This window comes from Leptopilina boulardi, unplaced genomic scaffold, assembly GCF_019393585.1.
Source record: "Leptopilina boulardi isolate dan_hultmark-lab unplaced genomic scaffold, ZJU_Lbou_2.1 LbouV2_269, whole genome shotgun sequence".
Taxonomy (NCBI): domain Eukaryota; kingdom Metazoa; phylum Arthropoda; class Insecta; order Hymenoptera; family Figitidae; genus Leptopilina; species Leptopilina boulardi.
This window is the reverse complement of record NW_026137828.1, coordinates 73,269-92,970: the sequence shown is the minus strand read 5'-3', so window position 1 is coordinate 92,970 and position 19,702 is coordinate 73,269. Positions and strand designations below refer to the sequence as shown.

General features: G+C 26.3%; 5 protein-coding genes across 6 annotated transcripts; 3 read left to right on the top strand and 2 right to left on the bottom strand.

Moving 5' to 3' along the window:
* The first annotated feature begins 80 nt into the window (after positions 1-80).
* On the top strand, positions 81-5,999 carry LOC127281487 (UPF0430 protein CG31712). 2 transcript variants are annotated; one of them, XM_051305207.1, is made up of 6 exons: positions 82-626; positions 1,262-1,411; positions 1,654-1,701; positions 2,013-2,238; positions 4,640-4,723; positions 5,043-5,999. In XM_051305207.1, the coding sequence occupies exons 1-6, from the start codon at positions 484-486 to the stop codon at positions 5,205-5,207; spliced, it is 816 nt and encodes a 271-aa protein (XP_051161164.1). In that variant the 5' UTR covers positions 82-483; the 3' UTR covers positions 5,208-5,999. The 2 variants fall into 2 exon arrangements, with proteins under 2 accessions (XP_051161165.1, XP_051161164.1); XM_051305208.1 differs by lacking the exon at positions 1,654-1,701 and having other exon boundaries at positions 81-626.
* Positions 6,000-6,518: 519 nt separating this feature from the next.
* Positions 6,519-8,388, top strand: LOC127281444 (GATA zinc finger domain-containing protein 1). Its single transcript, XM_051305160.1, has 3 exons — positions 6,519-7,056; positions 7,267-7,469; positions 7,762-8,388. Exons 1-3 carry the CDS (start codon positions 6,778-6,780, stop codon positions 7,973-7,975), a joined length of 696 nt encoding a protein of 231 aa, XP_051161117.1. The 5' UTR covers positions 6,519-6,777; the 3' UTR covers positions 7,976-8,388.
* A 176-nt stretch (positions 8,389-8,564) lies between these two features.
* Positions 8,565-10,790, bottom strand: LOC127281443 (G patch domain-containing protein 4). Its single transcript, XM_051305159.1, has 2 exons — positions 10,621-10,790; positions 8,565-9,900 (listed from the first exon to the last, which is right to left on the bottom strand). Exons 1-2 carry the CDS (start codon positions 10,667-10,669, stop codon positions 8,612-8,614), a joined length of 1,338 nt encoding a protein of 445 aa, XP_051161116.1. The 5' UTR covers positions 10,670-10,790; the 3' UTR covers positions 8,565-8,611.
* A 39-nt stretch (positions 10,791-10,829) lies between these two features.
* Positions 10,830-11,925, top strand: LOC127281445 (immediate early response 3-interacting protein 1). The gene is made up of 3 exons (XM_051305161.1): positions 10,830-11,031; positions 11,371-11,472; positions 11,681-11,925. The coding sequence occupies exons 1-3, from the start codon at positions 10,941-10,943 to the stop codon at positions 11,734-11,736; spliced, it is 249 nt and encodes an 82-aa protein (XP_051161118.1). The 5' UTR covers positions 10,830-10,940; the 3' UTR covers positions 11,737-11,925.
* Positions 11,926-15,113: 3,188 nt separating this feature from the next.
* On the bottom strand, positions 15,114-18,472 carry LOC127281451 (uncharacterized). The gene is made up of 2 exons (XM_051305169.1): positions 18,366-18,472; positions 15,114-16,768 (listed from the first exon to the last, which is right to left on the bottom strand). The coding sequence occupies exons 1-2, from the start codon at positions 18,381-18,383 to the stop codon at positions 16,166-16,168; spliced, it is 621 nt and encodes a 206-aa protein (XP_051161126.1). The 5' UTR covers positions 18,384-18,472; the 3' UTR covers positions 15,114-16,165.
* Positions 18,473-19,702: the final 1,230 nt, after the last annotated feature.

The window sequence follows — 19,702 nt, the reverse complement described above, 5'->3', positions numbered from 1 at the left end:
TTCGTTAAATACATGTAATTTACGTAGAAAATCTCTTATTCATGTAAATCGGATCTAAACAGCTCTAGTCAAATTAATAACCTCAAAAAGAAAGAAAAGTCAACATTAGTCAAATGAGTTATTCATAAAATGCTGAAGTGTACAAAAAGTAATAATAGGGTCACAAAATGCAGTAAAAATCGTTTACAGAAGGTCGTTTAAATCTCTTTAATAGAAAGTAATAATTCATTAATTTTAGTACAAAGTTTACACGGATATATAATATAGTTATTTTACAAATATCACTCTGTGCAGCTGCGTACGTCGTATTTTTTTTGTACATAATTTTGTGAATTTACGTCGAAATTTTCTTCATAGTTCAAATCGATTTACGGGTTTGATATACATATTGTATATCTAGTGAAAAGAAAAAGAATAAATTAATAAAAATTTAATTTTTATTTAGTCATTGAGTCATCAGGAAAAACGGTTAGACTTGTAAAAATGGGTAGATCAAGATCGCGGAGTAAATCGCCGAGTAGGCGGCGTCACAAGAGTAAGCATTCGCGAAAAAGATCAAAATCTCGTGAAAAACGTTCAACCAGCAAATATTCAGAAAAACCCAAAGAACGCAGTTCAAAGACAAGGTAATTATTACAATTTCAAATGTTAAATTTTTGTTCTGTTCGTTTTGTTATTCGACTAAACCTCTTTCTTCTATCCCTCTTCCGCCTTCTTGTTTTGCATTAATCGATGCCTCCAAGTTAAAGTATGATTAGCACTCCTTATTTTTATCTCTTTATTATGTATTTTGATATTATATATCAGTCGTGTTGTTTATTTTACGATAATTATTATTATGAAAATAAAACTATTCTTGTGCATACAAAAATGCATACATTTTTTGTCTAAAAAAAATGTTAATTTTAAATAATAAGTTGAATACAATTTAAATTTTTGTTTCTATTGATTAGTTTTTTTTTATTACTTTTTTTTTAATGTTTATTGTATATTTCATATGCGAAATTTATATTCGCATCTATTGGAGTTTAGGAAGTAAGAGACATTTAGATTTCGAAATGTTAAATAATAAAAATTATTTCAAAACTTTTTTAAAAGTATGTACCTATATTGTTTTTTTTCTTATTGGATAAATTATTTAAAATTTTTATACATTTTTTTGTGTTGTAATTTTTGAGTCTTTCACTCAATAAGAGGATATGAACAAATTTTTGGAATGTTTTTTTTTGTTTTTTAATTTTTAAAAAATTCACTTTTTCAGAAAAAGGTCACACTCTCCATCTTCGAGTTCAGCATCAGATATTTCCGATGATATTCACATTGTCAGTCATAAAAAGCGTTCTTATCGAGACAGAGAAAGGGATCGCAAAATGGACGAAGTTGAAAGACTGGCGGAAATGGAGAGACAGAGGTGATTGCATTTATTAATTTTCTGTTATAAATATCAAGTGGAGTATCGTTTTTTAAATTTTTAATCCTTTCTGATTGAAAGAAACTATTAATTTTCTTGTATATATGGAAAAAATGTAATTAAAATTAGAAAAACTACAAAAATGTATTAGTAAATATTTAAGAAAATTACAATTTGAAAGGATTAAAACAATATTTAAAAAGGCAAAATTTTATATGTTGTTTTTGTCATTGTGTTGTCAGGAAAAAGAAAGAATTAACGAACAAAATCCTCGTGACGAGTGCGGTTGGGTAAGATTGTGTATATAAATTTTTGTGGTGATGGTGTGTAATTAATTATATTGGATTTTATTATTTTCTATTAATACGAGACACAAGCATGATTTGTTTATAATTTTTAAAATGTTTCTGACTAATAAACAATTTATAATCGATAAATTAACAGTTTTTTAAAATATAGTTGAAAAAGAAAAATTAATAGTAAAAATTTTCAAAATAGCATGGTAATTCTCTCTCTCTCTCTCTCTCTCTATGAATTAATTGTAAATTAGATTAGATGAATTAGAAATAGAACGAAACACTCGATACGTGTATGCCTCCAGGCGGCAGCGGGAGGTGGAGCAAAAAATGGTTGAGGAGGAAGCTGCAAAACGAATCGAGGAACTTGTACAAAAAAGGGTTGAGGAAGAACTCGAGAAACGAAAGGAGGAAATTGAGGCCGAGGTACAAAAAAGAGTAGAAGAGGCTAAACGAGCCATGGAACGACAAATGATGGAGGAAATGGAATGGCGACAAGCAAAACTACGTGAAGAGGAAAAGCGACGAGAGGTAAGACCAATCCAAAGAAACATTGGCCTGTGTTAGCCCAAGCGCTGTAACTTCATTTTCTCTCTCTTTTGCTAAAAAAAAAAAAATCGCACAAATTTGTCTCCAAATATTCATTATTTTCAAAATTTATCTCTTTCTCTTTTCTTTTTTTTTTTATTGAGCATAATGTGCGTATATTATATTGAAATTGTTAAATACATATGTAATAATTTATTTAAATTGCAAAATTTTGTATTATTTATGAAAAAAAAAGAAAATTCCTTTCCTATAAAGGAGGAAATTCAGATTTTTATCATCAAATTTAATAAGGCAGTAACAGCGTTTGGGTGAGAAGCACCGTGGTTGAAAAAAAAAACAATTGACGAAAAGTGAAAAAAAAACCTAAGTGCTTCTACTTTCCAACATCCACTGAGGTCGCGTTGTTGGGAAGTGATCTTTTTCTCAATGGTATTGTGAAGGTTTTCCTATTATATGCGCATGACACAGATATTTGTGAACAGAGCTGTGTACCTGTACATGTACATAAATATGTATATTTATATATACATATAAACATATTTATTTATTTATATAAAAAAAACAAGAACGGTGAAAATTCTGATTGACATTAGAAATTGTGGGATTTGAAAAATCCTCGGTAAGATTATAGTTACAGATTTGTTTTCAATTTCTCAATTGTGTCAATTTGGCCATCACGAGAGAAATAAACACCAAGCCGAACAGTGATATAATATATATATATTTATAAAATAACACGATTGTGAAAACGAATGCTATCACCCTTTTTATGGACATTAAGGATTAATTAAAATCGAGAGAATTTTAATCTCTCGATACTTTTTGTAAATTTAGTTTACTTCCCGTTATTTCGTTAATTCGTTGTTTATTAAATAAAGAATATTTATCTATTGCAAAAATTATAGGACCAGTGGTATTTTTACCTGGGCTTCCTAATTGATAAGAATTTTTTATCCTATTTTTCCAAGTTTCTTTTTTTTTCTTTTCTTTTTTATTTCAAAATTTGTCCCCCCCCCCAAATAAAATCGGTTGTAATTTTTATTTCTTTACTGATCGTGGACTTGTTTTTTTCTTTCAATACCTCTATAAAAATTATAAAATAAATTGATAAATATTAAGTGATAGCTAAGTTTTTGCTAAAAAAAATTCGAAAAGTTGAGAGATAAATGAACGGGGGAAAAAGAATGAGGGTAGAAAATTTTAAAAAGGGTCGCAAAAAAAATTAGAAACCTTTAGCAACAAAGTACGACCTAGCAAAACATAGGTCACCTTCCTATCTGACTACCAAGAGAAGAAGCCGGTTTTTAATTCACTGCTGAGTGATTGTCTATGAAGAAGTCATCTCCTACGTGCTGGCGTGAGTCTTCATTCAGGTATTATCCAATTTATATATTCATAATTCATTATATACCAAAAAAAAAAAAAAAATTATATACATTGTTATTATTGTTCTTTGCTCGAACTTGTTTGGTACCAACAATATATATTATTGCTAGGCACCACGTGATAATCGTCAGCTAATGAAACAATTTTTAGATGTGGGTTTTCCGTCCTCTGATCTGATTAATGGCAAAAATCAGACTTGCGAATCATTTAGATGTTAACCTTTTTTTTCAATATCTCAATTTGAATAGAATTCTGAGATTTTTTTTTTCTATAAAAAAGAAGTTTCAGCCTTTCAACGATAATTTCAAAATAAATAACAATTTATAAACAATTATTCAGTAAAACTAGAATTTTGTTGAATATAAAAAAAAGAAAACGTGCATGTGCCTGAATTAGAAAAATTTAAATTAGAAAATTGAAAATAGCATTTTTTCTTTTAATACACGACAAAATTAATTGATATAAATATTTTTTTCACTCATAAACTGTTATTTAATTTGAATTTATATGTTAATCGAATGAATCTTCATTTAGAAAAAATAAAATTTTTTTTCAGTTATTTTTCTATTTATATTATAATATTTCACAACAATTTCTGCATGTATTGTGATATTATTAATTATTTACAAAACAAAAATTGAGCATTTCTCTTTTCTTTTCATGCTTTGGAGTAATTTAGTCTCACGATGTTTTATTGGATTGAAGCTGAAAGCAAATCGATGTGGTTCTCGAAGGATAATGTTTATAGGCCGCGATTTTAACGTCAAGCCAACCTTGCAGTCCAGATTGTTGTTAAAAACAAAAACAAAAATTAATAATCGGAAGACCCCTGTCTCCTATTTTCCCACATCAAAAAAAAAAAGGTTCCTTAGGATGTGTAAAAGCTAAGCTGTACACAGACCAACTATAATTTTTGGATATATTATAAACGGTGTAACAAGAAGAGTTAAATCGTTAACATCACTTCGACTTTAAACCGAATTTGTTGTCATTGTAGGAAGAAGAGCGGAAAAAGCGCGAGGAACTCGAGAGGATCATGGAGGAAAACAACAGAAAAATCGAGGAAGCACAAAAGAAATTGGTGAGTGTCCTTTAAAGATTTTCTTAATTCTTATATATAAAAAATTAAATCAAAACTTTTATAATTTACAAATAGGTATTAATTAATTTAATATTTTTTAAATATTTAAATAACATTTTTTTTTGTAAATAGTAAAACTTACAAATTGTAATAGAATATTTTTAGACATCATAAATAATATTTATTATTTATAATTGTTATTTTTTGTTTATTTTGATAGTCATAAAATCTAATAAATTTCATATCAACTATCAAAATTTTTTAAAATAATATAATAATAATAATTTTTATTAACTAAATATTAATGCAAATGTTTCAGGCCGAGGAAAGACTTGCAATGGTCGAGGAGCAACGACTAATGGAAGAAGAGAGGCAAAAAATGAGAAAAGAACATGAAAAAAGAGTGAAAGAAGAACAGAAAAAGATTCTCGGAAAAAATAATTCGAGGCCAAAATTGTCATTTTCACTTAAATCAGTAACGTGAGTCTCGGGCCTAATTGAATATACATTATTATATTAAAAAAAAGAACATACATTCTTATGTCAGTTTAAAAACTGATTTATAAAATGAACACTAAACTTGTAAATTTCACTGCGCTTTGTAAAATTGCAAGACTAATAATTATAAGTGTTTGAAAATACTTGAAAAATGCTTTTTTTTTTGTTCTTTTATTTAAATTTTTTTTTATAACTTTCCTATATTCTTTAACACTTTCTATAAATTTAGCATATTTCAAGTATTTTCAAACTGAGTATTTTAAAAAGAATATATATTTTTCTTTAATATTACTTGAACGATACGAAGATGATCTTTTGTGGAATTTTTTTTTATAATTGAGTAAAAAAAATATTTCAGAGATCAGTAAATTGCTTAATTTTAGAATCATTTTTGATTCTCGATAATATACAATATTTTTTTTTGTATGAATTACACAAGAGAAGATTAAAAATATTTTAATTTGCAAGAATTTTAAAATCGTATTATTATTTTCTGTAGAATTAATAATTAAGAGTTGATTTATACCATTATATTTAATTTTATTAAAAATAATTGTTGAACTGTTTTTCTTGTGAGAGAAATGTGAAATATTTACAATTATTAAGGAAAAAAAAAAAAAAAAACAAAAATCAAGTGTATATTGAGCTTAACAGGAAAGCGATAATCGAAAGTAGAATTTTTTAGAATATAATAATTAATCTTTTAAGCTATGAACTGAAGTGATGAAATAGAATATGTATACTTGCAAAAATAAAACGTTAGGGCGTTATACTTTTACATGTTTTTTTAGCTAGAGAAACGTGTGACTGTGATTTGTGATGTGTTTCTATTCATATAAAATTAAAGTCACGAATTTCAGTTATAATAACAATGTGTAATTGACATCTTGTTACATGAAAAATAAACTGTTTTTATTAAAAAATTGTTGTTTCAATTTAGTCATCAATTATTATTTAAGATGTCACATTAAAAAAGAAATTAAAAGAAAACTTTTTAAAAATTTAGAATGTAAAATTTTTATTCTTTCTTACATTTGTTTGAAACATATATTACAGAATATTTATAAAAATTAAAAATAATAAAATATAATTTCAAAATTTTTCACCAATTTTGTTTTATGTTTTAAATTATTAATAAATAAAATAATTCTTAAAAATGCAGTTTTCTGTTTTCAAATTGAACGGGAATAAGCAGCCAATGAGTGTAAATCGTTTTGTAAATCTACCTTAAATTTTAATATCCGTGGCGACAGATTTTTAAATTGTGAATAAACCAGGAACTAAATGCATTTTTAATGCGCATGCGTGTGTTTACCTGTGTTATGAAATAACCTCAAAATTTTGCAATTTAAAAAAAAATTATTTAGTTCTTTTATAGTTCGGTATTGTTAAATAATTGTTTATATATTTATTTCAACTTATTGCGATAGTTGTGTAGAAAATGAAAATATATTTCGTTTAGAAAACAAATAAATATATACTAGTCGATGTTAATTAAATTCTTTGATTATTGAAATTATCTTTCAATTATTTCGCGTATATAAACAATAACTTCAATGCCGTTGGGAACGAAACCAGAGTGTACAAAGTGTGCAACTAAGGAAACAATACTTTGGCATGCCACTGAAACGGGAAATTTTTGTAATAATTGTCTAGAGGAACAAAAAAAAGCTAATGTTGATATCACAAAAGAAGATGAAGAAAAAAATGGAAATTCTAAGCCCGCGAGAAAAAGTACTAGGGTTACTCGATATTGTAAAACAAATCCAGCAGCACCTCCATCGAAAAGTACTGTACCCAAGGGCAAAGGAAGACGACATATTTTTAAGAAAACGGTATTATATTTAATAAATTACTTCTTTTTTGTTTCCTTATTCTTTATATAAAAAAATTTCTTTGTTGACTATAGAACGTTCTGTGAATCAGATTTTCGAATAAATAAATAGAATTAAGAGTAAAAATAGTTATTTATGTAAACTACTTGTTAGTAAATGAATAAATTAGAATTTTTGTTTCAATTAAAAGAAAAAAAACATTGCTTTTAGCCCATGAAAGCTCCAACTGCAACATCAACGACCGTCACTAGTGAATTTGTATTTTATAAAGGTTCTTATTTTCAAGTCGGTGATGTTGTTTCAATGCAGGATGAGGATGGAGGAATTTATTATGCGCAAATTCGTGGATTATTAACGGATCAATATTGCGAAAAAAGTGCAGCAGTCACATGGCTTTTGCCAACAACATCAAGGTTTTTCGATTTTCTCTGATTACTATTAAAAATAAAATATCTTTTAGTTTTAAATATGGTTTAGAAAAAATTTTTCTAAAATTAATTCATAGAATAGTGTTAAGTAAAATATTTAAAAGAATTTTTGAATTAGAATATTTCTCAAGAATTGAATTTACAAATTTTTTTTTTTTTTTTTTCAATTCTAACTCAATAAATTTTGAAAAATGTACTACCAAATGATAAATTCAATATACTAATTAATAATAAATATTTACGAGTATTACTAATAAAATAATACATTTAATAATAGTCCACCGCCAGAAGATGGATTTATTCCTGAAACGTACATTATTGGTCCAGAGGAAGATTTGCCAAGAAAATTGGAATACATGGAATTTGTGATGCATGCACCTTCTGATTATTTTCGACTTAAAAATAGTCCATATCCCATTCCATACACTGGTGCAGGTTCTGGTTATATTTGGACGTCAATACGAAATGAAATTGATCCCATAAATGAATAAATTTAATTTTCACTATTACAACTCGCTCAAAAATGACACATATTAATATTGTAAACGTTCTAAGACATTTATGTTTTACAGCGTATGTAAATAAAAGACTTTTTTTGTTCATTATTAACAAAAACTTTCTTTATATATTTATTTAAAAAAAAAAGAAAATAAAAAAATCGAAAAGCAAAATTATCAATACTGATAATAAAAAATATGATATTGAAGAAAATATTCTAGATATTAAAAAAAAAAAAAGTAAATAGTATATTATTTATAAAAATTTAATATTAACCCCTTGACCGCACAGTGGTCGAAAAAGAAAACGAAATTTCTTTATTTGATTTTTACTTCTTTTGTCAGTGATAAATAAATTAAAATAAAAAAAAATTTATCGTGTTTAATTTACCGTCGAATTGTTAAATGATAATTCAATTTATCAAATAAACATTTAGTTTTCAATAAAGAAAAAATTGTCAAATTAAATGATAAAATGTATAATAATAAATTTAACTTTTATTTATTTAATGCTATTGATAGCTTGTATTTAATTACCTTGTACATTTTAATCTATTTAAAATGTAATTTATAAAAATTAAAATCTATGAATATAAAATGTATTTATAGTAATATTTATACAATGTACATTTATAAATTGTAGTTTTTAATCTTGCGTATCGTTTTATCTCTTGCTTCACAAATTTTTGTTTTTATTTTTCTTTTTAACTTCTTTTTCTGTATTTTACTATTCAATTTGTTTGCATCAATTTTTGATATATGTTCATCAAAATCTATTACGGAATATTTTTTTGCTCTTTTTTTCTTACTTTTCTCTTTTTTTGCTTCATCAAGGGTACACATGTCATTAAGAACATCACTCAATTCATCCATTTTTTTTACTTTTTCATCTCTTTTTTTGTTGTGAATATTTCGATAGAATTTCGTAGGATTTTGTTCTTCATAACGTTTAAATGTGAGATCCTTAAATGTTGTTAAAAAATCTTCATCTTCACGAAATAGTGGAAAAGAAGTTTGTAAAACTAAATCATTATCATTATCCTCAATCTTTTTTTTCTTCCTCGTTCCCTCTTTTTTATTACAAATTTCATTCTTTTCACTCTCTTCAAGGGAAAAATTTTTATCCAACAATTCAACTAAACTATTTATTTTCCTTCTACACGTTTTTCTTTGACTTTTCGTTAATTGACATTTAGAACTTTTGGAATTATTCATTAAATGTGCAATTTCTTGTTTATCATCATCGACATCTTCCTCACTTTCAACAATTTCTTTTCTTTTTCTCTTCTTCTCTTTCTTTTCCTCCTTTTTTGTTAATACAACTGACGACGTTTTTGCGATGCTTTCATCTTTTACAAATTTTTCTTTATCGATAATTTTTTTCTTGGTTCTAGTTTTTTTTTTATTATTATTATCTGATGCGACAATGGATGTCAGTGATAATTCTTCTTCTTGTTTCGCAATTCTGGCAAGTTTACCACTTAAATTTAAACCATGCCTAGCGCCTTTATGAGCTGTTCTTCCGCCACAAGCTTTGAATAATTCTTCGTCGCTGATCATTAAACTGTCAAATCCAATTTGTAATTTAGTATCAGTTGCACTTTTTTCATTAATTTCTTGAACATTTAGACCATCTTTTAATGTTGATGTTTTTATAAATTCCTTATAGCCAGAATTGTGTTTTTTTTGTATTTCAACTAAATCTTCATTTTTGGAAAATATTTTTGCACTTTTATCAATTATATTTACAGAAACACCAGAAAAATCTTTGTCAACCGAGACATTTTGAGAAGCTTTGTTGTAAACGGATTGCCACCAATTATCATCAATGCTTTTGTGTCCAACTCCTTTCAAGTCAAATTTTAATTTTGGCTTGATTGGTTGTGCGATTCCGTTTTCTTCTTTTCCTAAGCCTTTGCCTGTAAAAAATATATATTTATTACTATTTTTGTTTTATTAAATATTTGAAAAATATAGACATATCTATATATAAAAAAAAATAAATATATAATTTGAAATATTAAAAATTGTCATTGGATAAAGATAAGAAAAAATTGATAGGTTATGCTACCGGAATAATTGCTTAATTTCATAAATTTTTAATATTTATCTAATATTAACTTTCAATGTTTCAAAGTGTCAACAATAAAATTGTTTTTACTTCCATTGAAACACTTTGTAATTATAAATTTATATTCTATTTAAAAATATGAAAATACAATTGAGTTGGATTGTATACATTTTTGTACAATTTGTAATGTATTGTATTTTATTGAGCGTAGCTTTTAAAATATTCATTTCTCTCTTAATTGTTTATTATTTCTAAATACTTTACTAATAGAAAATAAGGTAAATTGTCTTTCAAAAATCATGATAAAAAATTGGAATAAAGAATAATTCGTTTAAAATTTTCGATTTTTTTTTTATTTTTATACCTGTAGAGAAATATTCGACAATGTAAATATTAAAATAAATAAATCTCTTCTTAGTATGTAATAAATCTTTATTTATATTGTAGTTAATGAGAACAATAAAAAAAGAGGTTAGGAAATTGTATGCACGTGAATATTACAATCAATTAATTAATTATTAAAAATATTATATAAAATATATATAAATAAATTAGAAAAGGAATATACCTTCGGTCCAACCATATTTCATTAATTGAGATTTTCCAAAATTCGACATTATTTATTTATTGTAAAACACAACAGGAATCATTAGTATTATATGCATGTGTTTGTGTAAAGTAAAAGATTTTTAATCAAATTTTGCACAGATGGCACCACTGAACATATACCTTGGGTCGGTATTATCGTATTGTTGTAAACAGGTGTTACGCCGTGTGTCTGATTGGTCGGTCGGTATTATCAATGAAACTTGTGGACGTCACTATTTAGAAGACTAACTTTTTTAAAGGGGAAATATAAATATTATTGTTTATTAAATAAAAAAAAAAATGGCATTTACTCTTTGGACTCTTTTTGAAGCTTCCCTTTTATGCCTAAATGCTATTTGTGTATTACACGAAGAAAGGTTTCTTGTAAAAAGTGAGTTTTTTTTTTAAATTCTTGAAAATTGAGGTTAGGTGGTTAAATTAATTATTCTTTTGAATATTTTTATAATCTGGTCAATATTTTTCGATTTTCTAAAATGTATATACATTTTAATTTAAATTGGATATTTTTGTGTGCAAAAATAACGTAAATTAAACATACGTTATAGAATTTGTATTATTTATAGGTTAGAAAAAAATTAAAGTCTGGAACTGAATTTTGTTTTATGAAGTTTTGATACATATTTTTGTGAACATAATTATTTCAGAAAGTAAATATAAATATTTTAAATCGTACAGGTACAATTAGTAAAATTAATTAACTTCTTTGCAGTCGGCTGGGGAGCTAGACAAAATATTCAAGGATTTGGTGAAGCCCCTTCTATAAAATCACAAATGTTGAATTTAGTACGATCTATTAGAACAGTTGCAAGGTGTAAGTAATATTATTGTTTTATAATATTTTCATAATTTATTTAACATTTCATAGGTAATAAATAAATTAATTTATTATTTATATTCATTTAAATTGATAAATAAAATGTTTTACATAGTTTTAAATTTCTGTTACCAATTATAATTAGTTTTAACAAAAATTACTATTTTGTTATTATTTAAATAAAAAAAAATGTTGTCTGTTACAGTTCCATTAATATTTCTCAATATATTAACAATAGTTGTAAAAATGATACTTGGGTGATGATACAAGTGAAATAAATTCGGCTGATGTAAAATACAGAACTCGTAAGAATAAAAGTACAACTTCTTTTTTATCTAATGTAAGGTATCAAATCTTTATATACATATTTATTGTATGAATTTACGTAATTTAAGATAAATAAACCAAATGTTTGTATTGAAATATAAATAATATTTTTTACAAACTCTATTATATTTTTTATCTATTATAACAATTCTCTTTTCTAAATTTATCAACTTTATTTTTGTTTTTTTTTTTTTTTAAATTGATTATTTATTTTTCATGAATTGAAATTTACAGAATAATCAAGATGAATAATAATTAAAATTTAATTATTTTATGAACTTTATAAATAAATATGAAAATTGAATTAGAAAAACAGTGGCCTCAAACATTGTTTCTTATATTATTTTTATTTAAAGGCAAAAATAATGTGGTTAATCACCCGCAACTTTAAATCAAGTGCTTCTTGCGGTTACCAAGATTGGAGTCTTTAAATTGCGTATACTTTTACCTTTAACAGACAGTAACTATTACGAAATACATAATAAACCATGATTATTGACCAGAATCTTTTATTGAATCAAAGAAATATGCCACAAAGAAGAGGTCATTATATTTTGTTCATCTTAAGATCAGTTATTCTTATTGCTGTGAATTATTGCTGTAACATAGAATCTTTGTTGTGTAAATTTTTATCGATTTATGAACACTAAATCTTTTCTAGTATATTCTTCTTTTTCTCTCTCTTTCTCGTAAGAAAAAACAATAGATTCTTATATTTTCCAAGAAGAAAATTTTAACCTGAAATTTATCATGAAAATTATAATAAATTCTCGCGCACGATATCGAATGTCCTTTAAATATTATCTATTTTAAAAGATATTTTAAATATTTTTTTAAAAATTAATTTTTTCCCCTTATTTTCAATTATTATTTAAATAATAATAATAAATATTTAATATATATGAAATTATTGTGTAAGTAGGGAATTTTTAACTTTCTAATCTTCATATATTATTAAATAATATTTTTTTTATTTAAAAATAAATTATGTACATTTTTGTTTATCATTTGTAGAAAATATTTTAATAATTTTCATATATATATATATATATTTACAAACACATACACGGGTAATTAAAATTTAATTTGAATCGATAGAATCAATGAATCATGTTTCATTTCTTGAAACTATTAATTGCAATATTACAACAGCTAGAATCAATAAATCTTTGATGACTTATAAATAAGGAGAGAAGGAAGTGAAAAATCTAGTTACATCACATTTTACACGAGCAATATAAGCTATTGAATAAGTGTTGTTGACTTTGATGCGATCTCAAAATCGATTGCAGGTCGACTTTTCAATAAAAGGACTTTTCCAATAAATGTATATATATATAATTGTTTTTTGTGCGATATATATCTCTTTATTAACTCACTCAAAGAATAAAAATAGGTTGAATGAGAATTATTGCTCTTAATTTCCATCAGAGAAATTTTTTTTTTGTTTCTTTCGCACGATTTCAGTCTCGCATATTTATTTAAACACTTTATAGAGCATTATAGACGAATTATGGATTATATGTATGTCTTGCAAAATTGAGTTGCGAGTCTCACGCTTGCCCGGCAGACGCGTCGCAACACTTTCCCTAATATATATATATATATATATATATATGTAGTTATTACGTACTTCAAGAACATGCGTAAAACTTCAAATGAGAAGATGTTAGATATCGTGTTTGAGAAAATATTCTGGTTTACTTCTCTATACTGATGTTATCTTTTTTTTACACCGTTCCTATTTCTTTTTCTTCTTAAATAACAAAAAAAAAATCCAAACTTTAAAATATGAATTTAATTATTATTTAATTTAATTTTTTTAATTTTGAAGAGGGAAGAAATGAAGAAAAATCTTTGAATAAAAAAATTTTTAATATCGGATATAAATAATTAAACGAAGAACGAAATAACATAAGGAAAATAAGAATTTTATTAAGCTTCTTTCTGTAAAGAAATTTTTTATTAAATTTAAAATTTAATTTATATATTAATGTAAGGGATTTCAAGATGTAAAAACTATGTACATAGTATACAAGAGAAAATAAATACAATATAATACAATACAATACATAATGAAAATAATAAGAACAATAAAGATAAAGAGAATGGAACAAAAGAAGCCATTTTTTTGTTAATTGGGGAATGATGAAGAAATAAAAAATAGAAACAAATAAAAAAAAAACCCCCATTAAATACAGAAGAAAATAAATTAAATTTTGAAAGAAAAAATAAAACAAATTAACATAGAAAAAAGAAGAATGAAGAAAAATAGAGTTAAAAAACAAGAAAACTCTTTAAAAAAGAAGAAAAGAAAAAAATTAAATGAAGATATATCGAAAACTTTTGAAAAATGAAAGCTGGAGATGAAGTACATTTGTATAATAAAGAATTGTCATTTTAATTAAAATGACACATATGCATTAAAATATAATAACATAAAATAATGGAAACGTCATGAAAAAAAAATTTTTTTTTGTAATTTAAAAATTATCTCTGTAATTATATAAATTATCATCTTCTCGCTGTTGACTTCTAACCATTTGAGAAGGTACTTCCTGATCCTGTGACCCCAATAATTTGCCTTTCTCACGATTCTCTCTACTATACACCAGAAATCGAAACCTGAAACCGGCAGGATCTTTTTTTTTTTTTTCTTTTTTTTTATTTCCATTATAAACTCTACATCATTGACATAATTCTTCTTCTGCGATCATTCCACTTTGTCTTTCAAAAGTTCAAGTGACTTTCGAATATCTCTTGACCATCTCGGCGAAAATTTCGCGTTGCATCTCTTTTTCAGATCAAAAACGCATACTATATACATACATATACAAATTTACAACATATTTCCTGCGCGCCAAAGAAGTTCATAATGCCTTCGGGTTGAGATAGCATTGGTGAAAGGAGAAAGGCAATGACCTTTAAAAAAAAAAAATTCATTTTCATATGATAAGCTACCAAAGAATATTGAGGAAATCAATAAAAAAAAAAAAAAAAATAAAAAGTGGAATATATAAAAATTTTTCGAAGAACTATATAGAAAATGAATTTAAATTATTTAAATTTCTCATATATTTTTCGAATATTTTATAATATTTTTATTATTATTTTATTTATTTTCATTATTATTATTGTTCGTTTACTCGAGGTGATAATTGTAGAATCATCTCGATTTATATTATATATATATATATATAGTTGATAAGAAAGAGAAAGAAAATAAGTAAAAGTGAAGACACATTAGTGGGAAATCATCCAGGAAGTTGTTTTTCAAACAAGGAAATGCACAGTGAGAAACTAAACATTCATTTAACGGTGGCGACGTATTTTTTATTTTTTTTCTACAAAAAAGCCTTTATACAGTACAAAAATGCGTGGTTATGAAAAATAATATATATATATATATAGTATTACAGAGTAAAAAAATAGAAGAGTTCTTAAATCTTTTTTTTTTTGTAACTTGTATACATGTGTTTGGTCTTTTATAGCTCGTTTTTTGCATCAAGTGATCCTTAAAGTTATTTCAATTAAAACAAAGTACAAATAATACAATAACAAAAAAAGAAGAACAAGAAAAAGAAGTCTTTAAAAATTTTTTTTTTTTTGCTATATTCTATATACATTTCAAAGATCTAAAAATTTTGAAAAAAAACAAAGATTCCAAATCATCAAATTTTTCAGAAAGAAAAAAAAATTTGCATGAAATTTTATAATCTTTCTTTTTGAGAAATTATATATGTATATGATACAAATTGCGAGCTTATCATTCGATGTGTTTTAATTGTGTAAGTGTATAAGTATTTACAAGACGCTTTCGCGTTAATCACGGCCTCTACTTCTCTTACGCCTCTTCCTTCTCCGCTTAAGTTTTAACGATGATGAATTATTATTGTTGATCGATCTGTCGATCTCCTTGAGATCCTGCAGGCTTTCATCTCCCTGCATGTTTGTTTCTTTTTTTGTTCATTTATCCCCTTTCTCCACGTGATGGGACAAGAAATTTTAGTTCTTGGATCTTGGTATCGCGTCGACATTTCTCCAATTAGGATAATTATTATGATTTCTCTCTGGTCGCTGGCTAAGGTCCTGACCCGTTGAAGCTACGACTGTTTTTTCTTCAACCAGTCAGCTATCAAAAGCCACTGACTTAATATTCCAAAATTTTAATTTGTGTCCTCCATCTCGAGATGAAAAAATAGCCTCAATATCAAGATGTCGTGGAGATTTTTGTTCTTTTTTTTTTAGCGGGGATTTTATTCTATCCAGGATCATATAATTGAAAAATAGGATTCTGGATAGAAAAAAAAATTGAATCGACGCGATGGTTGTTGTTTTTTTTAAATCTTAGGTGTCCTAGTTATTAGAATGGAGCACCGTAGCTGCCACTGGGTCGGGACGATGGATAACCACCACTTGGACCACTGGGATAACCGCCACTTGGTCCACTGGGATAGCCACCACCACCACCTCCTCCTTGGCTAATTTGATTGAATTGAGCAACCTGAATGGCTTGTCTGATTCCCTCGAGATCAATTCCAACGACACGACTGCTAATTGATGGGACACCATAGCTGGAGCTTGGAGCACCATAACTGGAACTTGGAGCTCCATAACTGCTGCTTGGAGCTGGATATCCACCACCACCACCACCTCCAAATCCACCGCCTCCAAATCCACCACCACCTGATTGGCTCTCTTCCTTAAGGAGAATCTGACGAATTTGCTCGAGGAGGGCTCCATCTACGGAAGCTCCCTCACTGGTTTGACCACCAGATGATACTTGAGTGTAACCTCCACCACCTCCTCCGCCACCTCCCAAGGAGTAGCCACCACCGCCTCCACCTCCATGGGAGTATCCACCGCCGCCGCCGCCTCCACCACCTCCAATGGGTCTGTTGTAATTGTATCCAGAGGATACGGGTGGCTCAGCCAGGGCGAGCCCAGCCAGACCGACCATCATACACTGAAACAGAAAAAATTATTTTTAAAAATTTATTATTTAATCCTAACGCAATGCTATATGAGTAAAACTCTAAGAAAGATAGAAAAAAGAAAATATTACGAGCAAATCGTTTCTATAGCAACACTTGCCATGGTAACGTTTGCTATGGGAAAAAGTTACCATAGCATGGTAACAGTTGAACGTCGAATTCTTCTTCTTCTTACAAATGTAAGCAATGAAGAAAGGGAGAAAAATTAAAGACATTAAATCAAAAAATGAAGGAAAGAAAAATTAATAAATAAAGAAGAAGAAGAAAATAATTAAATAATAACGAAATAAAGGAAAAAGAAGAAAGAAATAATAGAGAAGAAAGACATACTAGAGGAGGATGAAAGAAATAATGGGAAAATAAGAAAGAAATAGTAGAAAGAGAGGGAGGGAGAAATACTAGAGAAAGAAGAAATAAATAAATAGAAAAAGAAAAATTCAGAAGAAAATTTAATGAAACCCAAAAAATAAGTGAAGAAATAAAGAAAAAACGAAAGAATCAAATAATAGAGAAAGATGAAGGAATATAACGAAAAAATTGTATCTTTTAGTTCCCAAAAAAATAAAAATTACAATTAAAAAAGAAGAGTGTCCGCTGATCAGGGAAAAGTAAACCAATTTTGATAATCCAGGAAATATCAGGGTATTTAAAAACGAATTTTTTAAGTAACTAAAAACTAAATATCAAAAATTTTATATAACGTAAATTTAAATTAAATTTAAACATTTTACAATTTTTAGGGAAATATTAAGACTATATTTATCAAATAAATATTTACTTCGACCGCAAATAAGTATTTACAAAACAATTATTTTTCACTTAGACGTCATTATTTTAAAATGTGATTTCTTTCTAATGTTAATGAAATTTAAAATATTTTTAAATTCTTCAATTGCGAAAAAAAAAATCTATTTCTAAAACAAGAATTTTCAAATTCAAAAATAGAGATTTTCGAAAAAAAAACATATTAGTGATTCGAAAAATAAGAAATATTGATAATCTCTAAAAATATTTAGAAAGTAAAAGAAGAAAACTAAAAAAAAAAAATTACAAAAAATTTTTAATTTCTTAATCTCTGTAAAATAAAAAATAAAATAAAATAAAAAATATTAAAAAAGGCATAAATTTTTTAAAAAAATTTAAAATTACAAAAAAAGAAACAACAAAAAGTTGAAACATTTTGAACTATTCACGTAGATCACTGATCAAAAAAAGCAAGCGTCAACGATCGATAGAACCACAGAAGAAGGAAAAAAAAAAATTATGTTGATTAATGCACTTTCAACGTGTATGAATCGCGTATCTTTCACTTGGAGAATTTCGTTAAGTTTCACTTTTTTTAAATTTTTATTTCTATTAAGTAGTAGTAAAATACACTTTTGTTAAATGATTTTTCGATCTTGATCCGCTCACAAGTTATTCCTGAATTTTCCCCCTTTTTTTATTTAAAAAAAAAAAATATTTATTTTTTCAGTCAATCGCGGGCACACTCTCTCTTTATAGATATTTTCCGTTTTGTAGATTGGAGGGAATTTTTTTTTTTTTTTTTTTTTTTTTTTGGTTGCTTACCGCGATGAAAGGAGTCATGTCGGCTTCAACGATGCCGCTCTTGTCTGTGACTCCGAGGAAGGTGCACCAGGGTTTTTTATACCCCCCAAAGTAGCAGGGGGATGCGTGGGGACCCCGGTGAAGAAGAGACGGGGGCCTTTCGAGTGAGAGTAATTCGACAGTGAGACGATACTCTTTCTCTTTCTATGCCCTCCTCCTCCTCTTTTTTCTATACCATTCAAACTTTTTTTCCTCTCACAATCTGATACCTGTAGGACAACTCGGATGCAAGACAATATCCGATTCTTGACGAGAAACTTTTGACGAAAAAAAAGAAGAAAAAAAAAGATAATAGAACAAAAAAATATAAATAAAAAACAAAGAAATTTACCATGAAATGAAGATTTATGTTTTAAAAGATTTTTAGTGTCTTAGATACCAGAAATTGTCTTAAATTAAGACATTAAAAATGTGTTTTTTTATATGTTTAATAACGTACATTGTACAAAAAAATTTTTATTTAATATATTTTTTTGTCTAAGTTGAATTTGCTTGATATTGAGAATTTTAATAGTGTCTTACTCAAAAAAAAAAATTGTAAATTTAAATAATTTTGGTCTTAAATCACAAAACACATAACAAAAGCGCATACTTTTAGAGTCTTAGACAAGAAAAGTGTCTTAATCGAAAATATTTTCTGCCTAAAATAAATGTGTTTTATGTTAAAAATTTTAGTGTCTTAGGCAAAAAATGTCTTAGAACTAAGACACTTTCCTAGGACAAAATAATAAAAATGTGCTTTCGAGACGTGTTTAGTGTCTCAGACACAAAAATATTTTAAATTTACATCAATTTTGTTGAGTAAGACACTAATATTGTTTTTTAAAGATATGCTTAATATGTAAAATACAAAAAAATGTCTTAATTTAAAACATTTTTAGTATTTAAGAAATGTGTCTTATTTTCATTAATTTTAATATCTTAGTTATTAGAATGTCTTAGTTTAATACATTTTTGTGGCTTAGAACGTGTCTTAAAATAAGTGTCCAAATTTAATACATGCATTAATATTTTATTCTTTTATGGAAATTTAATCTAATTTTTTTTTAAGAATAAAAGAACAATATTCTCAAACTAAGAATTTACTTCAAATTTTAATATGTTTTCTAACAGTGAGAATATAATATTAATTTAACTATTCGCCATCAACTCAACAATTATATATGTATATAGAAGAAAATAATTATGTACATCTTTATTTAGTACCATTATAGCAAAAGTTATTTTCCAAGAAAGATGTTTTAATATAAAAATAAACATATTAGTTTTTCATAAATATATTACTCATATAATAATAT

Coding starts and splice junctions, on each gene's coding strand:
- LOC127281444 (XM_051305160.1), top strand. CDS start 6,778: ATGCCGTTGGGAACGAAACCAGAGTGTACAAAGTGTGCAACTAAGGAA. Junction 7,057..7,266: donor GACATATTTTTAAGAAAACG/GTATTATATTTA, acceptor CATTGCTTTTAG/CCCATGAAAGCTCCAACTGC. Junction 7,470..7,761: donor CTTTTGCCAACAACATCAAG/GTTTTTCGATTT, acceptor ATTTAATAATAG/TCCACCGCCAGAAGATGGAT.
- LOC127281443 (XM_051305159.1), bottom strand. CDS start 10,669: ATGTCGAATTTTGGAAAATCTCAATTAATGAAATATGGTTGGACCGAA. Junction 9,901..10,620: donor GAAATATGGTTGGACCGAAG/GTATATTCCTTT, acceptor TATTTTTTACAG/GCAAAGGCTTAGGAAAAGAA.
- LOC127281487 (XM_051305207.1), top strand. CDS start 484: ATGGGTAGATCAAGATCGCGGAGTAAATCGCCGAGTAGGCGGCGTCAC. Junction 2,239..4,639: donor AAGAGGAAAAGCGACGAGAG/GTAAGACCAATC, acceptor TTGTCATTGTAG/GAAGAAGAGCGGAAAAAGCG. Junction 4,724..5,042: donor AGGAAGCACAAAAGAAATTG/GTGAGTGTCCTT, acceptor CAAATGTTTCAG/GCCGAGGAAAGACTTGCAAT.
- LOC127281445 (XM_051305161.1), top strand. CDS start 10,941: ATGGCATTTACTCTTTGGACTCTTTTTGAAGCTTCCCTTTTATGCCTA. Junction 11,032..11,370: donor AGAAAGGTTTCTTGTAAAAA/GTGAGTTTTTTT, acceptor ACTTCTTTGCAG/TCGGCTGGGGAGCTAGACAA. Junction 11,473..11,680: donor TATTAGAACAGTTGCAAGGT/GTAAGTAATATT, acceptor TGTCTGTTACAG/TTCCATTAATATTTCTCAAT.